The 18,625-nt window shown below is 48.1% G+C and overlaps 1 protein-coding gene across 1 annotated transcript in view; it reads right to left on the bottom strand.

Moving 5' to 3' along the window:
* trpm2 (transient receptor potential cation channel, subfamily M, member 2) overlaps positions 1–18,625 on the bottom strand; it is a 410,019-nt gene that overhangs the window by 220,645 nt on the left and 170,749 nt on the right. The window contains exon 15 of the mRNA XM_070876247.1: positions 6,303–6,432. Within this exon, the coding sequence (XP_070732348.1) occupies positions 6,303–6,432 (130 nt within the window). The remainder of the gene's footprint in view (positions 1–6,302; positions 6,433–18,625) is intronic.

Here is an 18,625-nt window from a genome sequence, read left to right as displayed (position 1 = left end):
ATACTTCATCTGTCATGCATTTGCCCACTCACCTAACCTATCCAAGTCACTCTGCAGCCTCATAGCATCCTCCTCGCAGCTCACACTGCCACCCAACTTAGTGTCATCTGCAAATTTGGAGATACTACATTTAATCCCGTCGTCTAAATCATTAATGTACAATGTAAACAGCTGGGGCCCCAGCACAGAACCTTGCGGTACCCCACTAGTCACTGCCTGCCATTCTGAAAAGTACCCAGTACCCATTTACTCCTACTCTTTGCTTCCTGTCTGACAACCAGTTCTCAATCCATGTCAGCACACTACCCCCAATCCCATGTGCTTTAACTTTGCACATTAATCTCTTGTGTGGGACCTTGTCGAAAGCCTTCTGAAAGTCCAAATATACCACATCAACTGGTTCTCCCTTGTCCACTCTACTGGAAACATCCACAAAAAATTCCAGAAGATTTGTCAAGCATGATTTCCCTTTCACAAATCCATGCTGACTCTTTCCAAATACGCTGCTATGACATCCTTAATAATTGATTCCATCATTTTATCCACTACTGATATCAGGCTGACCGGTCTATAATTCCCTGTTTTCTCTCTCCCTCCTTTTTTAAAAATTGGGGTTACATTGGCTACCCTCCACTCCATAGGAACTGATCCAGAGTCTATCGAATGTTGGAAAATGACTGTCAATGTATCCGCTATTTCCAAGGCCACCTCCTTAAGTACTCTGGGATGCAGACCATCAGGCCCTGGGGATTTATTGGCCTTCAGTCCCATCAATTTCCCCAACACAATTTCCTGACTAATAAGGATTTCCCTCAGTTCCTCCTTCTTACTCGACCCTCTGACTCCTTTTATATCCGGAAGGTTGTTTGCGTCCTCCTTAGTGAATACCAAACCAAAGTACTTGTTCAATTGGTCTGCCATTTCTTTGTTCCCAGTTATGACTTCCCCTGATTCTGACTGCAGGGGACCTACGTTTGTCTTTACTAACCTTTTTCTCTTTACATACCTATAGAAGCTTTTGCAGTCCATTTTAATGTTCCCTGCAAGCTTCCTCTCGTACTCTATTTTCCCTGCCCTAATCAAACCCTTTGTCCTCCTCTGCTGAGTTCTAAATTTCTCCCAGTCCCCGGGTTCGATGCTATTTCTGGACAATTTGTATGCCACTTCCTTGGCTTTAATACAATCCCAGATTTCCGTTGATAGCCATGGTTGAGCCACCTTCCCTTTTTTATTTTTACACCAGACAGGGATGTACAATTGTTGTAGTTCATCCACGCGGTCTCTAAATATCTGCCATTGCCCATCCACTGTCAACCTCTTAAGTATCATTCGCCAATCTATCCTAGCCAATTCATGCCTCATACCTTCAAAGTTACCCTTCTTTAAGTTTTGGACCATGGTCTCTGAATTAACTGTTTAATTCTCCATCCTAAAGTAGAATTCCACCATATTATGGTCACTCTTCCCCAAGGGGCCTCGCACAATGAGATTGCTAATTAATCCTCTCTCATTACACAACACCCAGTCTAAGATGGCCTCCCCCCTAGTTGGTTCCTCGACATATTGGTCTAGAAAACCATTCCTTATGCACTTCAGGAAATCCTCCTCCACCGTATTGTTTCCAATTTGGTTAGCCCAATCTATATGCATATTAAAGTCACCCATGATAACTGCTGCACCTTTATTGCATGCACCCCTAATTTCCTGTTTGATGCCCTCCCCAACATCACTACTACTGTTTGGAGGTCTGAACACAACTCCCACTAGCGTTTTCTGCCCTTTGCTATTCCGTAGCTCCACCCATATCGATTCCACATCATCCAAGCTAATGTCTTTCCTTACAATTGCATTAATTTCCTCTTTAACCAGCAACGCTACCCCGCCTCCTTTTCATTTCTGTCTATCCTTCCTAAATGTTGAGTATCCTTGGATGTTGAGTTCCCAGCCTTGGTCACCCTGGAGCCATGTCTCCGTGATGCCAACCACATCGTATCCGTTAACTGCTATCTGCACAGTTAATTCGTCCACCTTATTCCGAATACTCCTCGCATTGAGGCACAGAGCCTTCAGGCTTGCCTTTTTAACACACTTTGACCCTTTAGAATTTTGCTGCAAAGTGGCCCTTTTTGTTTTTTCCCTTGGGTTTCTCTGCCCTCCACTTTTACTCATCTCCTTTCTGTATTTTGCTTCTGTCTCCATTTTGTTTCCCTCTGTCTTCCTGCATTGGTTCCCATCCCCCTGCCATATTAGTTTAACTCCTCCCCAACAGCACTAGCAAACACTCATCCTAGTACATTGGTTCCAGTCCTGCCTAGGTGCAGACCGTCTGGTTTGTACTGGTCCCACCTCCCCCAGAACCGGTTCCAATGCCCCAGGAATTTGAATCCCTCCCTGCTGCACCACTGCTCAAGCCATGTATTCATCTGAGCTATCCTGCGATTCCTACTCTGACTAGCACGTGTGTCTGCCCTGTTCCCATATCCCTTTATTCCATTTCCCACCAATTTAATCTATTCTTAAATGTTGACATGGTCTGTTCTTCAATCACTAACTCATTCCACAGCCTCACAAACCTGTGTAAAAAAAAAGTTTTTTTCCTGATCTCTGTCCTAAATCTCTTACATTTAATCTTATACCTATGCCCCCTCATTATAGACCCTCAACCACTGGAAATAGTCTATGATCATCTACTCTTTCAGCTGTGACTCAGTGGGTAGCACATTTGCCTCTGAGTCAGAATGTTGTGGGTTCAAATCTCACTCCAGGAGCTTAAGCTCATAAATCTAGGCTGACACGCCAGTGGAGTGCTGCACTGTTGGTGGTGCTGTCTTTCAGATGAGATGTTAAACCGAGGCCCTGTCTGCCCTCTCAGGTGGACGTAAAAGATCCAGAGCACTACTTTGAAGAGCAGGGGAATTATCCCCGGTGTCCTGGCCAATATTTATCCCTCAATCAACAAAGTAAAAAACAGATTATCTGGTCATTATTACATTGCTGTTTGTGAGAGCTTGTTGTGTGCAAGTTGGCTGCTGTGTTTCCCACATTACAACAGTGACTACACTCCAAAAGTACTTCATTGGCTGTAAAGCGCTTTGAGATGTCTGTTGATCGTGAAAGGTGCTCAATAAATGCAAGTCTTTCTTCTTTCTTTCTATCCCTTCACAATTTTTAACACCTCTATCAAATCACCTTCAATCTCCTGTTCTAATGAAAACAGCCTCAATTTTAAGATTTTCTACATGTCTGTATTTCCTCAGACCAGACAGCATCCCAGTGAACCTGTGCTATGCCCTCCCTACTGCCTCAACATCTTTCCTATAGTGTGAAGCAGCAAACTGCACACTGTACTCCAACTGTGGTCTTGGCAAGGCTTTATTCAGATTCACCACTACTTCTAAACTCTTGTATCCGATACCTCTTATCATAAAACCCAATATTCCATTAGGTTTCTTATGGCCTTGTCTACTTGAGGTACTGCATTTATAGTCTGGTGAACCTGAACCCACAAATCCACATCTGCTTTTCCACATCATCCAACCTTGCTCCATTCAAAGTATAATTATTATCTTTGTTTTTGTTAACCAAAATGACCCACTTCACATTTACAGACACTGGGGCTGAAATTCAACTCCCCAAAAAGGTCTCTTACCGCCAGAAAGTGGTGGCCAGGCAGCAGAGTCGAGCGAGATTTAGCTCAGGGATTTTTCTGGTGGTCCCCACTTCTGCCCCGCCGCTGCTGACCATCCTAAGTGTGTCATCAAAGGCACACTGTCGCTCTCCCGCACCTCCATCGCACCTCCCATGAAATTTAGGTCCAAAAATCTTTAACCCACCGCGTGGTGCCCACGACCGCTTTTTCTGTCGGTGCACCTTGCTTTCAGTCTGTGAGCCAATGCAGCGCGGCGGCCCTTCAAGGGGAGGGCGCACTGCCGCGGCTGCCACGTTTTTTTTTGGCAGCCGACTGCCAGGTCGGGCCGACAATTATGACCCTGGGTTCGACCGGGCTGCTAACAGGCAGCCTGGCACCCTGCTTGGGTGCCAGACCGCTAGTCCGGTCGAAACCCTCTCTGGTGGCCCAGTGGACTGAAGTTTCAAAATGCCGAAGGCTCTCTCCTTTAAGTGAAGGGGGGAGCGTGGTGACGCACACGCGTCATGACGTCATCTCCGCTCCACTACTGACTGACAGTGGCGGAGACTCCATCTCGCCTCCACTTCCGCCCCTCTAGAGTATTTACCGCTACACTTCCGCCCCCATTATGACCGACTTCCGGTCCGCTTCAAAAAAAATGACAAAGAGCTGAATTTACCGAAATAGGTGACCTCATCCGATGTGGCGGAAAAAACACTTCAGGAGCGGAAGGTTCGGGTGGAGGTAAATTTCAGCCCCACTGAATTCCATCCACCACTTTTTTTGCCAATTTCCCCCAATTTATCAATCCGACCCTTTTTATTCTTCATGACCTCTCCTCTAGGTAAATCACCTAACAATCTTACCTTGCAAGCACACACGGAAAATAAACATTCAAATTGCTTAGGTGAGAGACCCAGAACTTTTTGCAAAGTGTCTAGAGACGCCCTTCTCCCCCAGCGTGAAGAGTGAAGACCGGCTAGAATATATTTCTATCACTGGGTGCATTTTGGGACAATTTTCTTACTGAGGCTGTGACTCCCTGGCCAGGTTACCATCCCTCTTCCCCTCCCTTAATTAAAACAGTGTTTTTTTCCCAGCCTCCTTAATTCTGTCACTGACAAGTGACCAAGCCTTTGTTTTAATGGTAGTATTGTCACCTCTGAGTCAGAACGTGCAGGGTTCAAACCTCAGTCAGGACAGACCGGAGCTCCAACTCTGAGTCAGAAGGTTTGAGTCCTAGTCCAGATATTCCAGAGCTCCGCATGCAGCGGGATAGTTGTGTCTGGTTGTGGGAGCCCATAAACAACCTCCATGCCCCTCCCATTCCACCCTGCTGTATAGGATTAACCCACCCTATTGGCTGGTAATTTTGCAAGTTTGCAGATGACACTAAACTGGGTGGCGGAGTGAGCTGTGAGGAGGATGCTAAGAGGTTGCAGGGTGACTTGGACAGATTAGGGCAAATGCATGGCAGATGCAGTATAATGTGGATAAATGTGAGGTTATCCATTTTGGGGGCAAAAACACGAAGGCAGAATATTATCTGAATGGCGGCAGACTAAGAAAAAGGGAGGTGCAACGAGACCTGGGTGTCATGGTTCATCAGTCACTGAAAGTGGGCACGCAGATACAGCAGGCGGTGAAGAAGGCAAATGGTATGTTGGCCTTCATAGCTAGGGGATTTGAATATAGAAGCAGGGAGGTCTTACTGCAGTTGTACAGGGCCTTAGTGAGGCCTCACCTGGAATATTGTGTTCAGTTTTGGTCTCCTAGCCTGAGGAAGGACGTTCTTGCTATTGAGGGAGTGTAACGAAGGTTTACCAGACTGATTCCAGGGATGGCTGGGCTGTCATATGAGGAGAGACTGGATCAAGTGGGCCTTTATTCACTGGGGTTTAGAAGGATGAGAGGGGATCTCATAGAAACATATCAGATTCTGGCAGGACTGGACAGGTTAGATGCAGGAAGAATGTTCCCGATGTTGGGGAAGTCCAGAACCAGGGGACATAGTCTTAGGATAAGGGATAGGCCATTTAGGACTGAGATGAAGAGAAACTTCTTCACTCAGAGAGTTGCTAACCTGTGGAATTCCCTGCCGCAGAGAGTTGTTGATGCCAGTTCATTGGATATATTCAAGAGGGAGTTAGATATGGCCCTTACGGCTAAGGAGATCAAGGTGTATGGAGAGAAAGCAGGAAAGGGGTACTGAAGGAATGATCAGCCATTATATTGAATGGCGGTGCAGGCTCAAAGGGCCGAATGGCCTACTCCTGCACCTATTTTCTATGTTTCTATGTTTCTATGTAATGAGATGTTTGCGGCCACGGAAGGAGTGTTAGACCACCGCGGCCTGTTAAGACTGTTAATCAGCCCACAGATCCTTCCATTACTTCACACTGTTCTCCAATGGAAGAGCGCAAAGATACAGCAACAACTAACAGATGGTCGAGTGAGCCTGGTGCCAGGGCTTCACTCTCTCCTGCTCTGGTGCCAGGCTTCAGCATGTTCTGGAGCAGCAATGAGCTCTGCCTTCCAGGAGCTCTCCGTCTTTCTGAAGTGCCATGCCTTCTGACGGAGAGATCCTGAGTGGAATAAACACAGCATCGCACCAGCAGCCTGTACTCAGGGCTTGCCAGCACTGAGATCAAACATGATGTAGACCCCAGCATACCGATGGCTCTATCCTCGTACTCCTGGGCCAGCTCTCCCATTTCCTCAGATAGATCCGTATCATTCTCTTCAGCAGACATTTTTTTCAGGATCTTACAGGCGACCAGTGAAGAAGCAATGCTGTCCATTCCCTAGAATACAACGCAATAGTTAATGTCCTCAGGTGACTGATCAAAGTCATTATATCTAATACAAGGCCATGTGATTCAATCCACCAACACAGGGTGATGTCCATTTACGCTGTGGTGGAAGATCGGGCCATGGAGCTTAACATGGAGGAACATTTCCTGCGAGCTAATCCTGCTTTGTCGCTGTAACTGTGGGAAACGTTTGGCAGAAACCTCCCTATCCTCCAAAGTGACAGTGACAGAGTGGGAGAGGCTCTGAAGAGATCGTCAGCGAGCCACAAATTCTACAGCAGGACATCAAACTTCAGAGAGGCAGTATGAAATGACAGTTTAGATTTAACTACCTTACACAGGAGGTGGTGAATGTGTTTTATTTAAGTAACTCTCGGAATGTGGGCGTCGCTGGCAATGCGGCATTTATTGCCAATCCCTAGTGACCCTTGTGAAAATGGTGGTGGGCCTTCTTCTTGAACCGCTGCTGCTCTTGTGATTTGAGTTGCTTGCTGGGTCACTTCAGAAGGCAGTTGAGAGTCAACTACATAGTTGTATGGGACTGGAGTAACCTATAGGCCAGACCGGGTAAGGACGGCAGGTTTCCAACCCTAAAGGACATTAGTGAGCCAGTTGGGTTTTTAATGACAATCTGATAGCTTCATTATCACTTTCAATGATACCAGTTTTATATTTCCAGATTTTTAAAACTGAATTTAAATTCCACAGCTGCCGTGGTGGGATTTGAACTCATGTTCTCTGGATAATTAGTCTGGGCCTCTGGATTATCAGTGTGGAATGGAATCTATGGGGAGGAGGTGGGGGCTGAATCATCAGTAAATTAAAGGGGTAGTTGGATAAATACCTGGAGAGATGTTTGGTAGAAGAATGGGGAGGGAAAGCAACAGAAAATGGGGGGAAATCGCTGGTGAGGTGGACTGCCCAACCCTCGCTCTCTCCACATAGCCCAGTATCAATCCCAAACTAATCCCAATCTCCTTCTCTCGCCATAGCCCTGTATCAATCCTAAACTAATCCCATTGCACCGCGCTCCCCGTAGCTCTGTATCAATCCCAAATTAATCACACCAACTCGCGCTCTCCCCAGAGCCCTGTATCAATCTCAAACAAATCCCACAGCCCCGTGCACTCCGCATAGCCCTTTGTCAATCCCAAACTAATCCCACTGCGCCGCTCTCTTCACATAGCCCTGTACCAATCCCAAAGTAATCCTACTGCCCCGCTCTCTCCCAATAGCCCTGTATCAATCCCAAACTAATTCCACTGCCTCACAGTCTTCCATAGCCCTGTAAAAATCCCAAACTAATTCCACTGCCCCACAGGCTTCAAAAGCCCTATATCAATCTCAAACTAATCCCACTGCCCTGCTCTCTCCCATAGCCCTGCATCAATCACAAACTAATCTCACTACCCTGTTCTCTCCCCATATCCCATATCAATCCCAAACATATCCCACTGTCCTGCTTCTAGCCATAGGCCTGTATCAATCCCAAACTAATTCCACTACTACTCTTCCTCATAGCCATGTATCAATCCCAAAATAATCTCAAGACCCTGCTCTCCCCATAGCCCTGTATCAATTTCCAACAAATCCCACTGCCCTGCTCTCCCCATAGCCCTGTATCAATCTGAAACGAATCCCACTATCCGCTCTCTCACCATAGCCCTGTTTCAATCCCCAAATAATCCCATGGCCCTGCTCTCCCCATAGCCCTGTATCAATCCCGTGGTGTATACCATGGCTGTGACCCCCGCCTGCTCTCTCACATTGAACCCCAGTGGGCCACTGACCCTCCCAATGCCTGCCACCAACCAACCCTCGGACCATCTACCATCAAGAGCACTACCCAGCGCCAAGCCTGCAGCCAACATCTCGCCGTAGGCAACTAGACCTATATAGCAGTGCCTGGTCTCCAGTCATCTTGGACCCCCTTGCCACTGGATCAAGACCTTGCTCAGTTAAGCCCGTGTGGTAGTCGGTGTTCAACAACCATCCCACGTTAAAAGAACTCACACACAGGCATCTTCCATTCCTGTAACATGAAGTTCGGGACCTGGAACATCAGCACCCTCATGGACAACTCCAACAGCGACAGGCTAGAACGCCACACCGCCATAGTTATCCAGGAACTTAGACACTTTGATATCGACATCACCGCCCTAAGCGAGACCCGGCGGGCAGGGGAAGGCCAGCCCAAGGAACAAGGTGGAAGTTACACCTTCTTCTGGAAAGGGAAACAAGAGGAAGAATGTCGCCTCCACGAGTCGGCTTTGCCATCAAAAACGAGTTGGTCGACCGTCTCAAAGATTCCCCCTGCGGGGCTAACGAATGCCTCATGACTCTTCAACTCACCCTATCCCGGAAGCAGCGCGCGACAGTCAGCAGTGTGTATGCACCAACACTTGATGCAACAGATGAGGCCAAAGAGAGTTTTTACTCCAACCTCGAAAAATTCCTGTCCAACGTCCCCGCAAGCGACAAGCTGATCCTCCTTGGTGACGTCAATGCCAGGGTCGGCAAGGACACAGACCTCTGGGGTGGCGTGATTGGCAGAGAGTGGTTAGGGAAAGCCAACTCTAGCGGTATCCTACTCCTGACAAAATGCCTAGAGCACGAACTTGTCATCACCAACACCTTGTTCCACCAGAAGGACAAATACAAGGCATCATGGCAACACCCTCGCTCCAAACACTGGCACCTGCTCGACTATGTCATCGTCCGAGCCAGGGATCGCAAGGATATGCGCATCACCCGCGCCATGACAGGAGCTGACGACTGCTGGACGGACCACTGCTTAATCCGATTCATCATTGAAATCAACATAGCCCCAAAGCTAAGGGGGGCAGCAGAAGCAGTGCCACAGAAAGGTCAATGCCGGGGCACATAAGGACCCAGCTAAGAGAGCTTTTTTTACAGTCAGCGCCTCACAGCTAACCTGGCGTGCCTTGATGACACAGAGGCGCAGAATGCCCACACTGCTTGGTCTGCCTTCCAGGCTTCCATAACCAGTGCCTGCAAAGAGATGCTCGGTCACTCAACCAGGAAACACCAGGACTGGTTTGATGAGAATGATCAGGAGATCCAAGAGCTAATAGATCGCAAGCGCAGGGCATTTCTGAGCCTTAAACAACAACCCAACTCAGGAGCAGCAAAGTAACAATACAGATGGCTCAAGGCTGAGGTCCAACAAAAAACCCAGGACTTAAAGAACAGGTGGTGGATGGAGAAAGCACAGGAGATACAGTAGCTGGCCGACAACCATGATGTGCGAAGATTCTTCATCGCAGTCAAGGCCACCTAGGGTCTAAAAAGAGCGGGAGCCGGAGAGGAGCGGACAGTTTAAAAAGAGCAGGAGCCGGAGAGGAGCGAGTAGTTTAAAAAGAGCGGGAGCCGGAGAGGAGCGAGCAGTTTATAAAGAGTGGGAGCCAGAGAGGAGCAGGCAGTTTAAAAAGAGCGGGAGCCGGAGAGGCGCAGGCAGTTTAAAAAGAGCGGGAGCCGGAGAGTCGGAGAAGCGTTGGATTTCGGAGCGGAGCAGGTCGGGAGCAGCGAGGCCCATAAAAGGGGGCCCAGCAGTCGGAGAAGACCAGCTGGTGCAGGGGCAGGAGGTAAACAAAGAAGTAAAAATAAATCGAAGTGTGACGTCACAGCCAAGAGAGTAAGTGATTGGCTGGTGGATTGGTGAGTATTTAATCTTTTTCTTTTTCTATTTCTTTTCTGATCAGTAAGAAACCTTTGGCATTGTTATCAATTAGGTTAATTTAAGGGTTAAGTAATGGCAGGAGAGCCCAGACCCATATCATGCTCCTCCTGTGCTATGTGGGAAGTCTGGGACGCTTCCAGTGTCCCTGACAACTACATGTGCAGGAAGTGTACCCAGCTGCAGCTCCTGACAGACCACATTGCGGCATTGGAGTTGTGGATGGATTCACTGTGGAGCATCCGCGATGCTGAGGATGTCGTGAATAGCGTGTTTAGTGAGTTGGTCACACTGCAGGTAAAGGTTACACAGCCAGATAGGGAATGGGTGACCATCAGGCACAGCAGTGGAAGGAAGGTAGTGCAGGGGTCCTCTGCGGTCATCTTCCTCCAAAACAGATACACCACCTTGGGTACTGTTGGGGGAGATTGCTCATTAGGGGAAGGCAGCAGCAACCAAGTCCATGGCACCAGGGGTGGCTCTGCTGCACAGGAGGGCAGGAAAAAGAGTGAGAGAGCTATAGTGATAGGGGATTCTATTGAAAGGGGAATAGATAGGCGTTTCTGTGGCTGCAAATGAGACTCCAGGATGGTATGTTGTCTCCCTGGTGCAAGGGTCAAGGATGTCTTGGAGCAGCTGCAGCGCATTCTGGAGGGGGAGGGTGAACAGCCAGCTGCCGTGGTACATACAGGAGTCAACGATATAGGTAAAAAATGGGATGAGGTCCTACAAGCTGAATTTAGGGAGCTAGGAGTTAAATTAAAAAGTAGGACCTCAAAGGTAGTAATCTCAGGATTACTATCAGTGTCACATGCTAGTCAGAGTAGGAATTGCAGGATAGCTCAGATGAATATGTGGCTTGAGGAATGGTGCAAGGAGGAGGGATTCAAATTCCTGGGACTTTGATACAAGTTCTGGGGAAGGTGGGACCAGTACAAACCGGACAGTCTGCACCTGGGCAGGACCGGAACCGATGTCCGAGACGGAGTGTTTGCTCGTGCTGTTGGGGAGGGTTTAAACTAAAATGACAGGGGGATGGGAATCTATGCAGGGAGGCAGAGGGAAGTAAAAAGGGGGCAGAAGCAAAAGGTAGGAAGGAGAAAAGCAAGAGTGGAGGGCAGAGAAATCAAGGGCAAAAATCAAAAAGGGTCACACTACAACATAATTCTAAAAGGACAAAGAATGTTAAAAAAAACAATCCTGAAGGTTCTGAGTCTCAATGTGAGGCGCATTCGTAATAAGGTGAATGAATTGACTGCGCAGATAGCTGTTAACGGATATGATGTAATTGGAATTACGGAGACATGGCTCCAAGGTAACCAAGGCTGGGAACGCAACATCCAGGGGTATTCAATATACAGATAGGAAGGAAAAGGAGGTAGGGTAGCCTTACTGGTTAAAGAGGAGATTAATGCAATAATAAGGAAGGACATTAGCATGGATGATGTGGAATCTATATGGGTAGAGCTGTGAAACACCAAAGGGCAGAAAACGTTCGTGGGAGTTGTGCACAGATCACCAAACAGTAGTAGGGAGGTTGGGGATGGCATCAAACAGGAAATTAGGGACGCATGTAATCATCATCATATCATCATCGGAGTCCCTCGAAATCGAGGAAGAATTGCTTTCACTCCTAAAGTGAGTTCTTTGGTGGCTGAACAATCCAACACGAGAGCCACAAACCCTGTCACAGGTGGGACAGATAATCATCGGGGGTAGGAAGGGTGGCACTGATTTACCACATGCTCCTTCCGCTGCCTGCACCTGATCTCTTCACGCTCGCAGCGTTGAGATTCGAAGAGCTCAACGCCCTCCCGGATGTACTTTCTCCACCTTGGGCGGTCTTTGGCCAGGGTCTCCCAGGCATCAGTGGTGATGTCGCACTTCGCCGGGGAGGCTTTTAGGGTGTCCTTGTACCGTTTCCGCTGCCCACCTTTGGCTCGTTTGCCATGAAGGAGCTCCACATATAGCAGTTGTTTAGAGAGTCTCATGTCTAGCATGCGAACTAAGTGGCCTGCCCAACGAACCTGATTTAGTGTGGTCAATGCTGGGGATGTTAGCCTGGGTGAGGACACTGATGTTGGTGCATCTGTCCTCCCAGGGGATTTGCAGGATCTTGCGGAGACATCGTTGGTGATGTATCTCCAGCGACTTGATATGTCTTCTATAAGTTGTCCATGCCTCTGACCCATATAGGAGGGCAGGAATTACTACAGCCCTGTAGACCATGAGTTTGGTGGTAGGTTTGAGGGCTTGATCTTCGAACACTCTTTTCCTCAGGTGGCCGAAGGCTGCACTGGCACACTGGAGGTGATGTTGAATCTCCGCATCAATGTCTGCCTTTGTTGACAAGAGGCTCCCAAGGTATGGAAAGTGATCTACATTGTCGAGAGCCGCGCCGTGGATCTTGATAACTGGGGGGCAGTGCTGTGCGGCGAGGGCAGCTTGGTGTAGGACCTTTGTCTTACAGATGTTAAGCATAAGGCCCATGCTTTCATACGCCTCGGTGAATACATTGACTATATCCTGGAGTTCAGTCTCCGAATGTGCGCAATTGCAGGCGTCGTCCACATACTGCAGCTCAACGACAGAAGTTTGGGTGATCTTGGACCTGGCCTGTAGGCGGCGTAGGTTAAACAGCTTCCCACTGCTTCTGTAGTTTAGTTCCACTCCAGCAGGGAGCTTGTTGACAGTGATGTGGAGCATGGCAGTGGGGAAGATTGAGAAGAGGTTGAAGCGATGATGCAGCTCTGTTTGACCCCGGTTCGGACATGGATTGGGTCCGTAATGGATCCGCTGGTAAGGATCACAGCCTGCATGTCATCGTGCAGCAGGCAAAGGATGTTGACAAACTTTTGGGGGAGGAGGACACTTCATAAGCCCTCATGGTCGACAGTGTCAAAGGCCTTTGTAAGGTCGAAAAAGGCCATGTGTAAGGGCTGGCGCTGCTCCCTGCATTTTTCCTGCAGTTGTCGTGCTGCAAAGATCATGTCCGTTGTTCCCCATAGGGGACGAAATCCACACTGTGACTCTGGGAGGAGCTCCTCGGCCACAGGGAGAAGACAGTTGAGGAGGACTCTAGCGACAACCTTCCCAGTGGTTGATCGTAGGGAGATTCCCCTGTAGTTGCCACAGTTGGATTTGTTCCCCTTTTTAAAAATGGACACGATCACTGCATCTCTGAGATCCCCTGGCATGCTCTCCTCCCTTCAAATAAGAGCGATGAGGTCATATCCGTGCCAACAGCCACTCTCCGCCATATTTTAGCGCCTCAGCAGGAATTCCATCCGCACCTGTAGCCTTGTTGTTCTTGAGCTGTTTTATGACTTTGCCTACTTCTTGCAGCATTGGAGTCTCACTGAGGTGGTGGCGGGTTGCATGCTGTGGGATGGAGTTGAGAACACTTGAGTCAAAGGCAGAGTCTCGATTGAGGAGATCTTCAAAGTGCTCTTTCCATCGGGCCCTGACAGCCTCGGTGTCCTTGATGAGTGTTTCCCCGTTCTTGGCCAGGAGTGGGGTGAGGCCTTGGGAGTTTGGAATGTAGGTGGCCTTGAGTGCAGTGAAGAATCCTCGTATGTCGTGGCTGTCGGCTAGTTGTTGTATCACCTGCGCTTTCTCCATCCACCACCTGTTCTTTAGGTCTCGCGTTTTTTGTTGGACTGCAGCCTTGAGCCGTCTGTAATGTTGCTTTGTAGCACCCGAGTTTGGCTGTTGCTTGAGGCTCAAAATGCTCTGCGCTTACGGTCTATTAGTTCAAAACAGTAGTAGGGAGATTGGGGATGGCATCAATCAGGAAATTAGGGATGCGTGCAATAAGGGTACAGTAGTTATCATGGGTGACTTTAATCTACATATTGATTGGGCTAACCAAACTGGTAGCAATACGGTGGAGGAGGATTTCCTGGAGTAAGGGATGGTTTTCTAGACCAATATGTCCAGGAACCAACTAGAGAGCAGGCCATCCTAGATTGGGTTTTGTGTAATGAGAGAGGATTAATTAGCAATCTGGTTGCGCGGGGCCACTTGGGGAAGAGTGACCATAATATGGTAGAATTCTTCATTAAGATGGAGAGTGACGCAGTTAATTCAGAGACTAGGGTCCTGAACTTAAAGAAAGGAAACTTCAACGGTATGAGACGTGAATTGGCTAGGATAGACTGGAGAATGATACTTGAAGGGTAGATGGTGGATAGGCAATGGCAGACATTTAAATATCACATGGATGAACTATAACAATTGTACATTGCTGTGTGGCATAAGAATAAAAAAGGGAAGGTGGCTCAACCGTGGCTAACAAGGGAAATTAGGGAAAGTGTTAAATCCAAAGAAGAGGCATATAAATTGGCCAGAAAAAGCAGCAAACCTGAGGACTGGGAGAAATTTAGAATTCAGCAGAGGAGGACAAAGGGTTTAATTAGGAGGGGGAAAATAGAGTATGAGAGTAAGCTTGCAGGGAACATAAAAACTGACTGCAAAAGCTTCTATAGATATGTGAAGAGAAAAAGATTAGTGAAGACAAATGTAGGTCCCTTGCAGTCAGAATCAGGGGCATTCATAATGGGGATCAAGGAAAGGACAGACCAATTGAACAAATACTTCGGTTCTGTCTTCAATAAGGAAGACATAAATAACCTCCGGAAAATACTCGGGGACCGAGGGTCTAGCGAGAAGGGGGAACTGAGGAAAATCCTTATTAGTCGGGAAATGGTGTTAAGGAAATTGAAGGGACTGAAGGCCAATAAATCCACGGGGCCTGATAGTCTGCATCCCAGAGTACTTAAGGAAGTGGCCCTAGAAATAGTAGATGCATTGATGGTCATTTTCCAACATTCCATGGACTCTGGTTCAGTTCCAATGGATTGGAGGGTAGCTAATGTAACCCCACTTTTTAAAAGAGGAGAGAGAAAACAGGGAATTATAGACCGGTTAGCCTGACATCGGTGGTGGAGAAAATGCTGGAATCAATTATTAAAGCTGTAATAGCAGCGCATTTGGAAAGCAGTGACTGGATCAGTCCAAGTCAGCATGGATTTATGAAAGGGAAATCATGCTTGACAAATCTTCTAGAGTTTTTTGAGGATGTAACTAATAGAGTGGATAAGGGAGAACCAGTGGATGTAGTATATTTGGACTTTAAAAAGGCTTTTGACAAGATCCCACACAAGAGATTAGTGTGCAAAATTAAGGCACATAGTATTGGGGGTAATGTATTGATGTGAATAGAGAACTGGTTAGCAGACAGGAAGCAAAGAGTGGGAATAAACGGGTCTTTTTCAGAATGGCAGGCAGTGACTGGTGGAGTGCTGCAGGGTTCAGTGCTGGGACCCCAGCTATTTACAATATACATTAATGGTTTAGATGAAGGAATTGAATGTAATATCTCCAAGTTTGCAGATGACACTAAGCTGGGTGGCAGTGCAAGCTGCGAGGAGGATGCTAGGGAGGCTGCAGGGTGACTTGGACAGGTTAGGTGAATGGGCAAATGCATGGCAGTTGGAGTATAATGTGGATAAATGTGAGGTTATCCACTTTGGTGGCAAAAACAGGAAGGCAGATTATTATCTGAATGGTGACAGATTAGTAAAAGGGGAGGTACAACGATACCTGGGTGACATGGTACATCAATCATTGAAGGTAGGCATGCAGGTACAGCAGGCAGTAAAGAAAGCAAATGGCATGTTGGCCTTCATAGCGAGGGGATTTGAATATAGGAGCAGGGAGGTCTTACTGCAGTTGTACAGGGCCTTGGTGAGACCACATCTTGAGTATTGTGTGCAGTTTTGGTCTCCTAATCTGAGGAAGGACTTTCTTGCAATTGAGGGAGTGCAGTGAAGGTTCACCAGACTGATTCCTGGGATGGCAGGACTGACATATGAAGAAAGACTAGATCGACTAGGCTTAGATTCATTGGAATTTAGAAGAATGAGAGGGGATCTCATAGAAACATATAAAATTCTGACGGGATTGGACAGGTTAGATGCAAGAAGAATGTCCCCGATGTTGGGGAAGTCCAGAACCAGGGGTCACAGTCTAAGGATAAGGGGTAAGCCATTTAGGACCGAGATGAGGAGAAACTTCTTCACTCAGAGAATTGTGAACCTTGAAATTCTCTACCACAGAAAGTTGTTGAGGCCAGTTCGTTAGACATATTCAAAAGGGAGTTAGATGTGGCCCTTACGGCTAAAGGGATCAAGGGGTATGGAGAGAAAGCAGGAATGGGGTACTGAAGTTCCATGATCAGCCATGATCATATTGAATGGTGGCGCAGGCTCAAAGGGCCAAATGGCCTACTCCTGCACCTACTTTCTACGTATGTTTCTATGTCCAAACGCCCAAGGCCCCACCCCACTTCTGGCCAAGAACAGGGAAACACTCATCAAGGATACCGAGGCAGTCAGGGCCCGCTGGAAGGAGCACTTCAAAAACCTCCTCAATTGATACTCTGCCTTTGACTTGAGTGTTCTCGACTCCGTCCCGCAGTATGCTACCTGCCACCACCTCAGTGAGACCCCAACACTGCACAAGTAGAAAAAGCCATACGACAGCTTAAAAACAACAAAGCTACAGGTGCGCATGGAATCCCTGCTGAGGCACTGAAGTATGGCAGAGAGGCACTGTTGGCGCAAATACATGACCTCATCTCTCTCATCTGGAGGGAGGAGAGCATGCCGGGAGATCTCAGAGATGCAGAGATCGTGACCATCTTTAAAAAAGGTGACAAGTCTGACTGCGGCAACTATAGAGGAATCTGCCTGATATCAGCCACTGGGAAAGTCGTCGCTAGAGTCCTACTCAACCGTCTTCTCCCTGTGGCCGAGGAGCTCATCCCGGAGTCACAGTGCAGCTTTCATCCCCGCCGGGGCACAATGGACATGATTTTTGCAGCGCGACAGCTACAGGTAAAATGCAGGGAACAGCGTCAGCCCTTTTACATGGCCGTCTTCGACCTTACAAAGCTTATCTTTGACACTGTCAACTACAAGGGTCTATAAAGCGTCCTCCTCCGTTTTGGATGCCCCCAAAGGTTCGTCACCATCCTCCGCCTGCTCCACAACGACATGTAGACCGTGATCCTTACCAACGGATCCATCACAGACCCAATCCACATCCGGACCGGGGTTAAACAGGGCTGTGTCATCGCCCCAACCCTCTTCTCAATCTTCCTCGCCGCCATGCTCCACCTCACAGTCAATAAGCTCCCCTCTGCAGTGGAACTAAACTACAGAACCAGTGGGAACCTGTTCAACCTTCGCCATCTCCAGGCCAGGTCCAAGACCAATCCAACCTCTGTCGTCGAGCTACAGTACGCGGACGATGCCTACACCTTAAATCGCTGGAGAAATACCACCAACGATGTCTCCGCACAATCCCTGGGAGGACAGACGCACCAAAATTAGCGTCCTTAACCAGGCCAATATCCCCAGCATTGAAGCACTGACCACACTCGATCAGCTCCGCTGGGCAGGCCACATTGTTCGCATGCCAGACACAAGACTCCCAAAGCAAGTGCTCTACTCGGAGCTCCTTCACGGCAAACGAGCCAAAGGTGGCCAGTGAAAGCGTTACAAGGAGACCCTCAAAGCCTCCCTGATAAAGTGCAACATCCCCACTGACACTTGGGAGTCCCTGGCCAAAGACCTCCCTAAGTGGAGGAAGTGTATCCGGGAGGGCACTGAGCACCTCGAATCTCATTGCCGAATGCATGCAGAAATCAAGCGCAGGCAGCGGAAATAGTGCATGGCAAACCTGTCCCACCAACCCCTTCCCTTAACGACTATCTGTCCCACCTGTGACAGAGTCTGTGGCTCTCGTATTGGACTGTTCAGCCATCTAAAAACTCACTTTAAGAGTGGAAGCAAGTCTTCTTCAATTCCAAGAGACTGCCTATGATAATGGTATCAATCCCAAACTAATCCCACTGCCCTGCTCTCTCCCCATAGCCATGTATCAATAGCAAACTAAGCCCACAGCCCTTCTCTCTCCACAGCGCGGTATCAATCCCAAACGAATCTCACTGCCCCCCTCTCCCCATAGCTCTGTATCAATCTCAAATTAATCCCACTCTCTTCCCATAGCCCTGGGTCAATCCCAAACTTATCCCACTGCCTCGCCCTCATGCCTTAGCCCTGTACCAATCCCAAACTAATTCCTCTGCCCCGCTCTCCCCCATAGCCCTGCATTAATCCCAAATTATTCCTACTGCCCCGCTGTCTCCCAATAGTCCTGTATCAATCCCAAATTATTCATACTGCCCCGCTGTCTCCCAATAGTCCTGTATCAATCCCAAATTAATTCCAATGCCCCACTGTCTCCCACAGCCATGTATCAATCAAAAACAAATCCCAATGCCCTGCTCTCTCCCTATAGTCAGTATCAATCCCAAACTAATCTCACAGCCCTTCTCTCTCCAAGCCCGGTATCAATCCCAAATTAATCTCACTGCCCCGCTCTCCCCATAGCTCTGTATCAATCCCAAACTAATCCCAC

Source organism: Pristiophorus japonicus, chromosome 3 (assembly GCF_044704955.1).
Source record: "Pristiophorus japonicus isolate sPriJap1 chromosome 3, sPriJap1.hap1, whole genome shotgun sequence".
Lineage (NCBI taxonomy): Eukaryota > Metazoa > Chordata > Chondrichthyes > Pristiophoridae > Pristiophorus > Pristiophorus japonicus.
The sequence above is the reverse complement of the archived record's forward strand: the minus strand, read 5'-3'. Positions and strand labels throughout refer to the sequence as shown.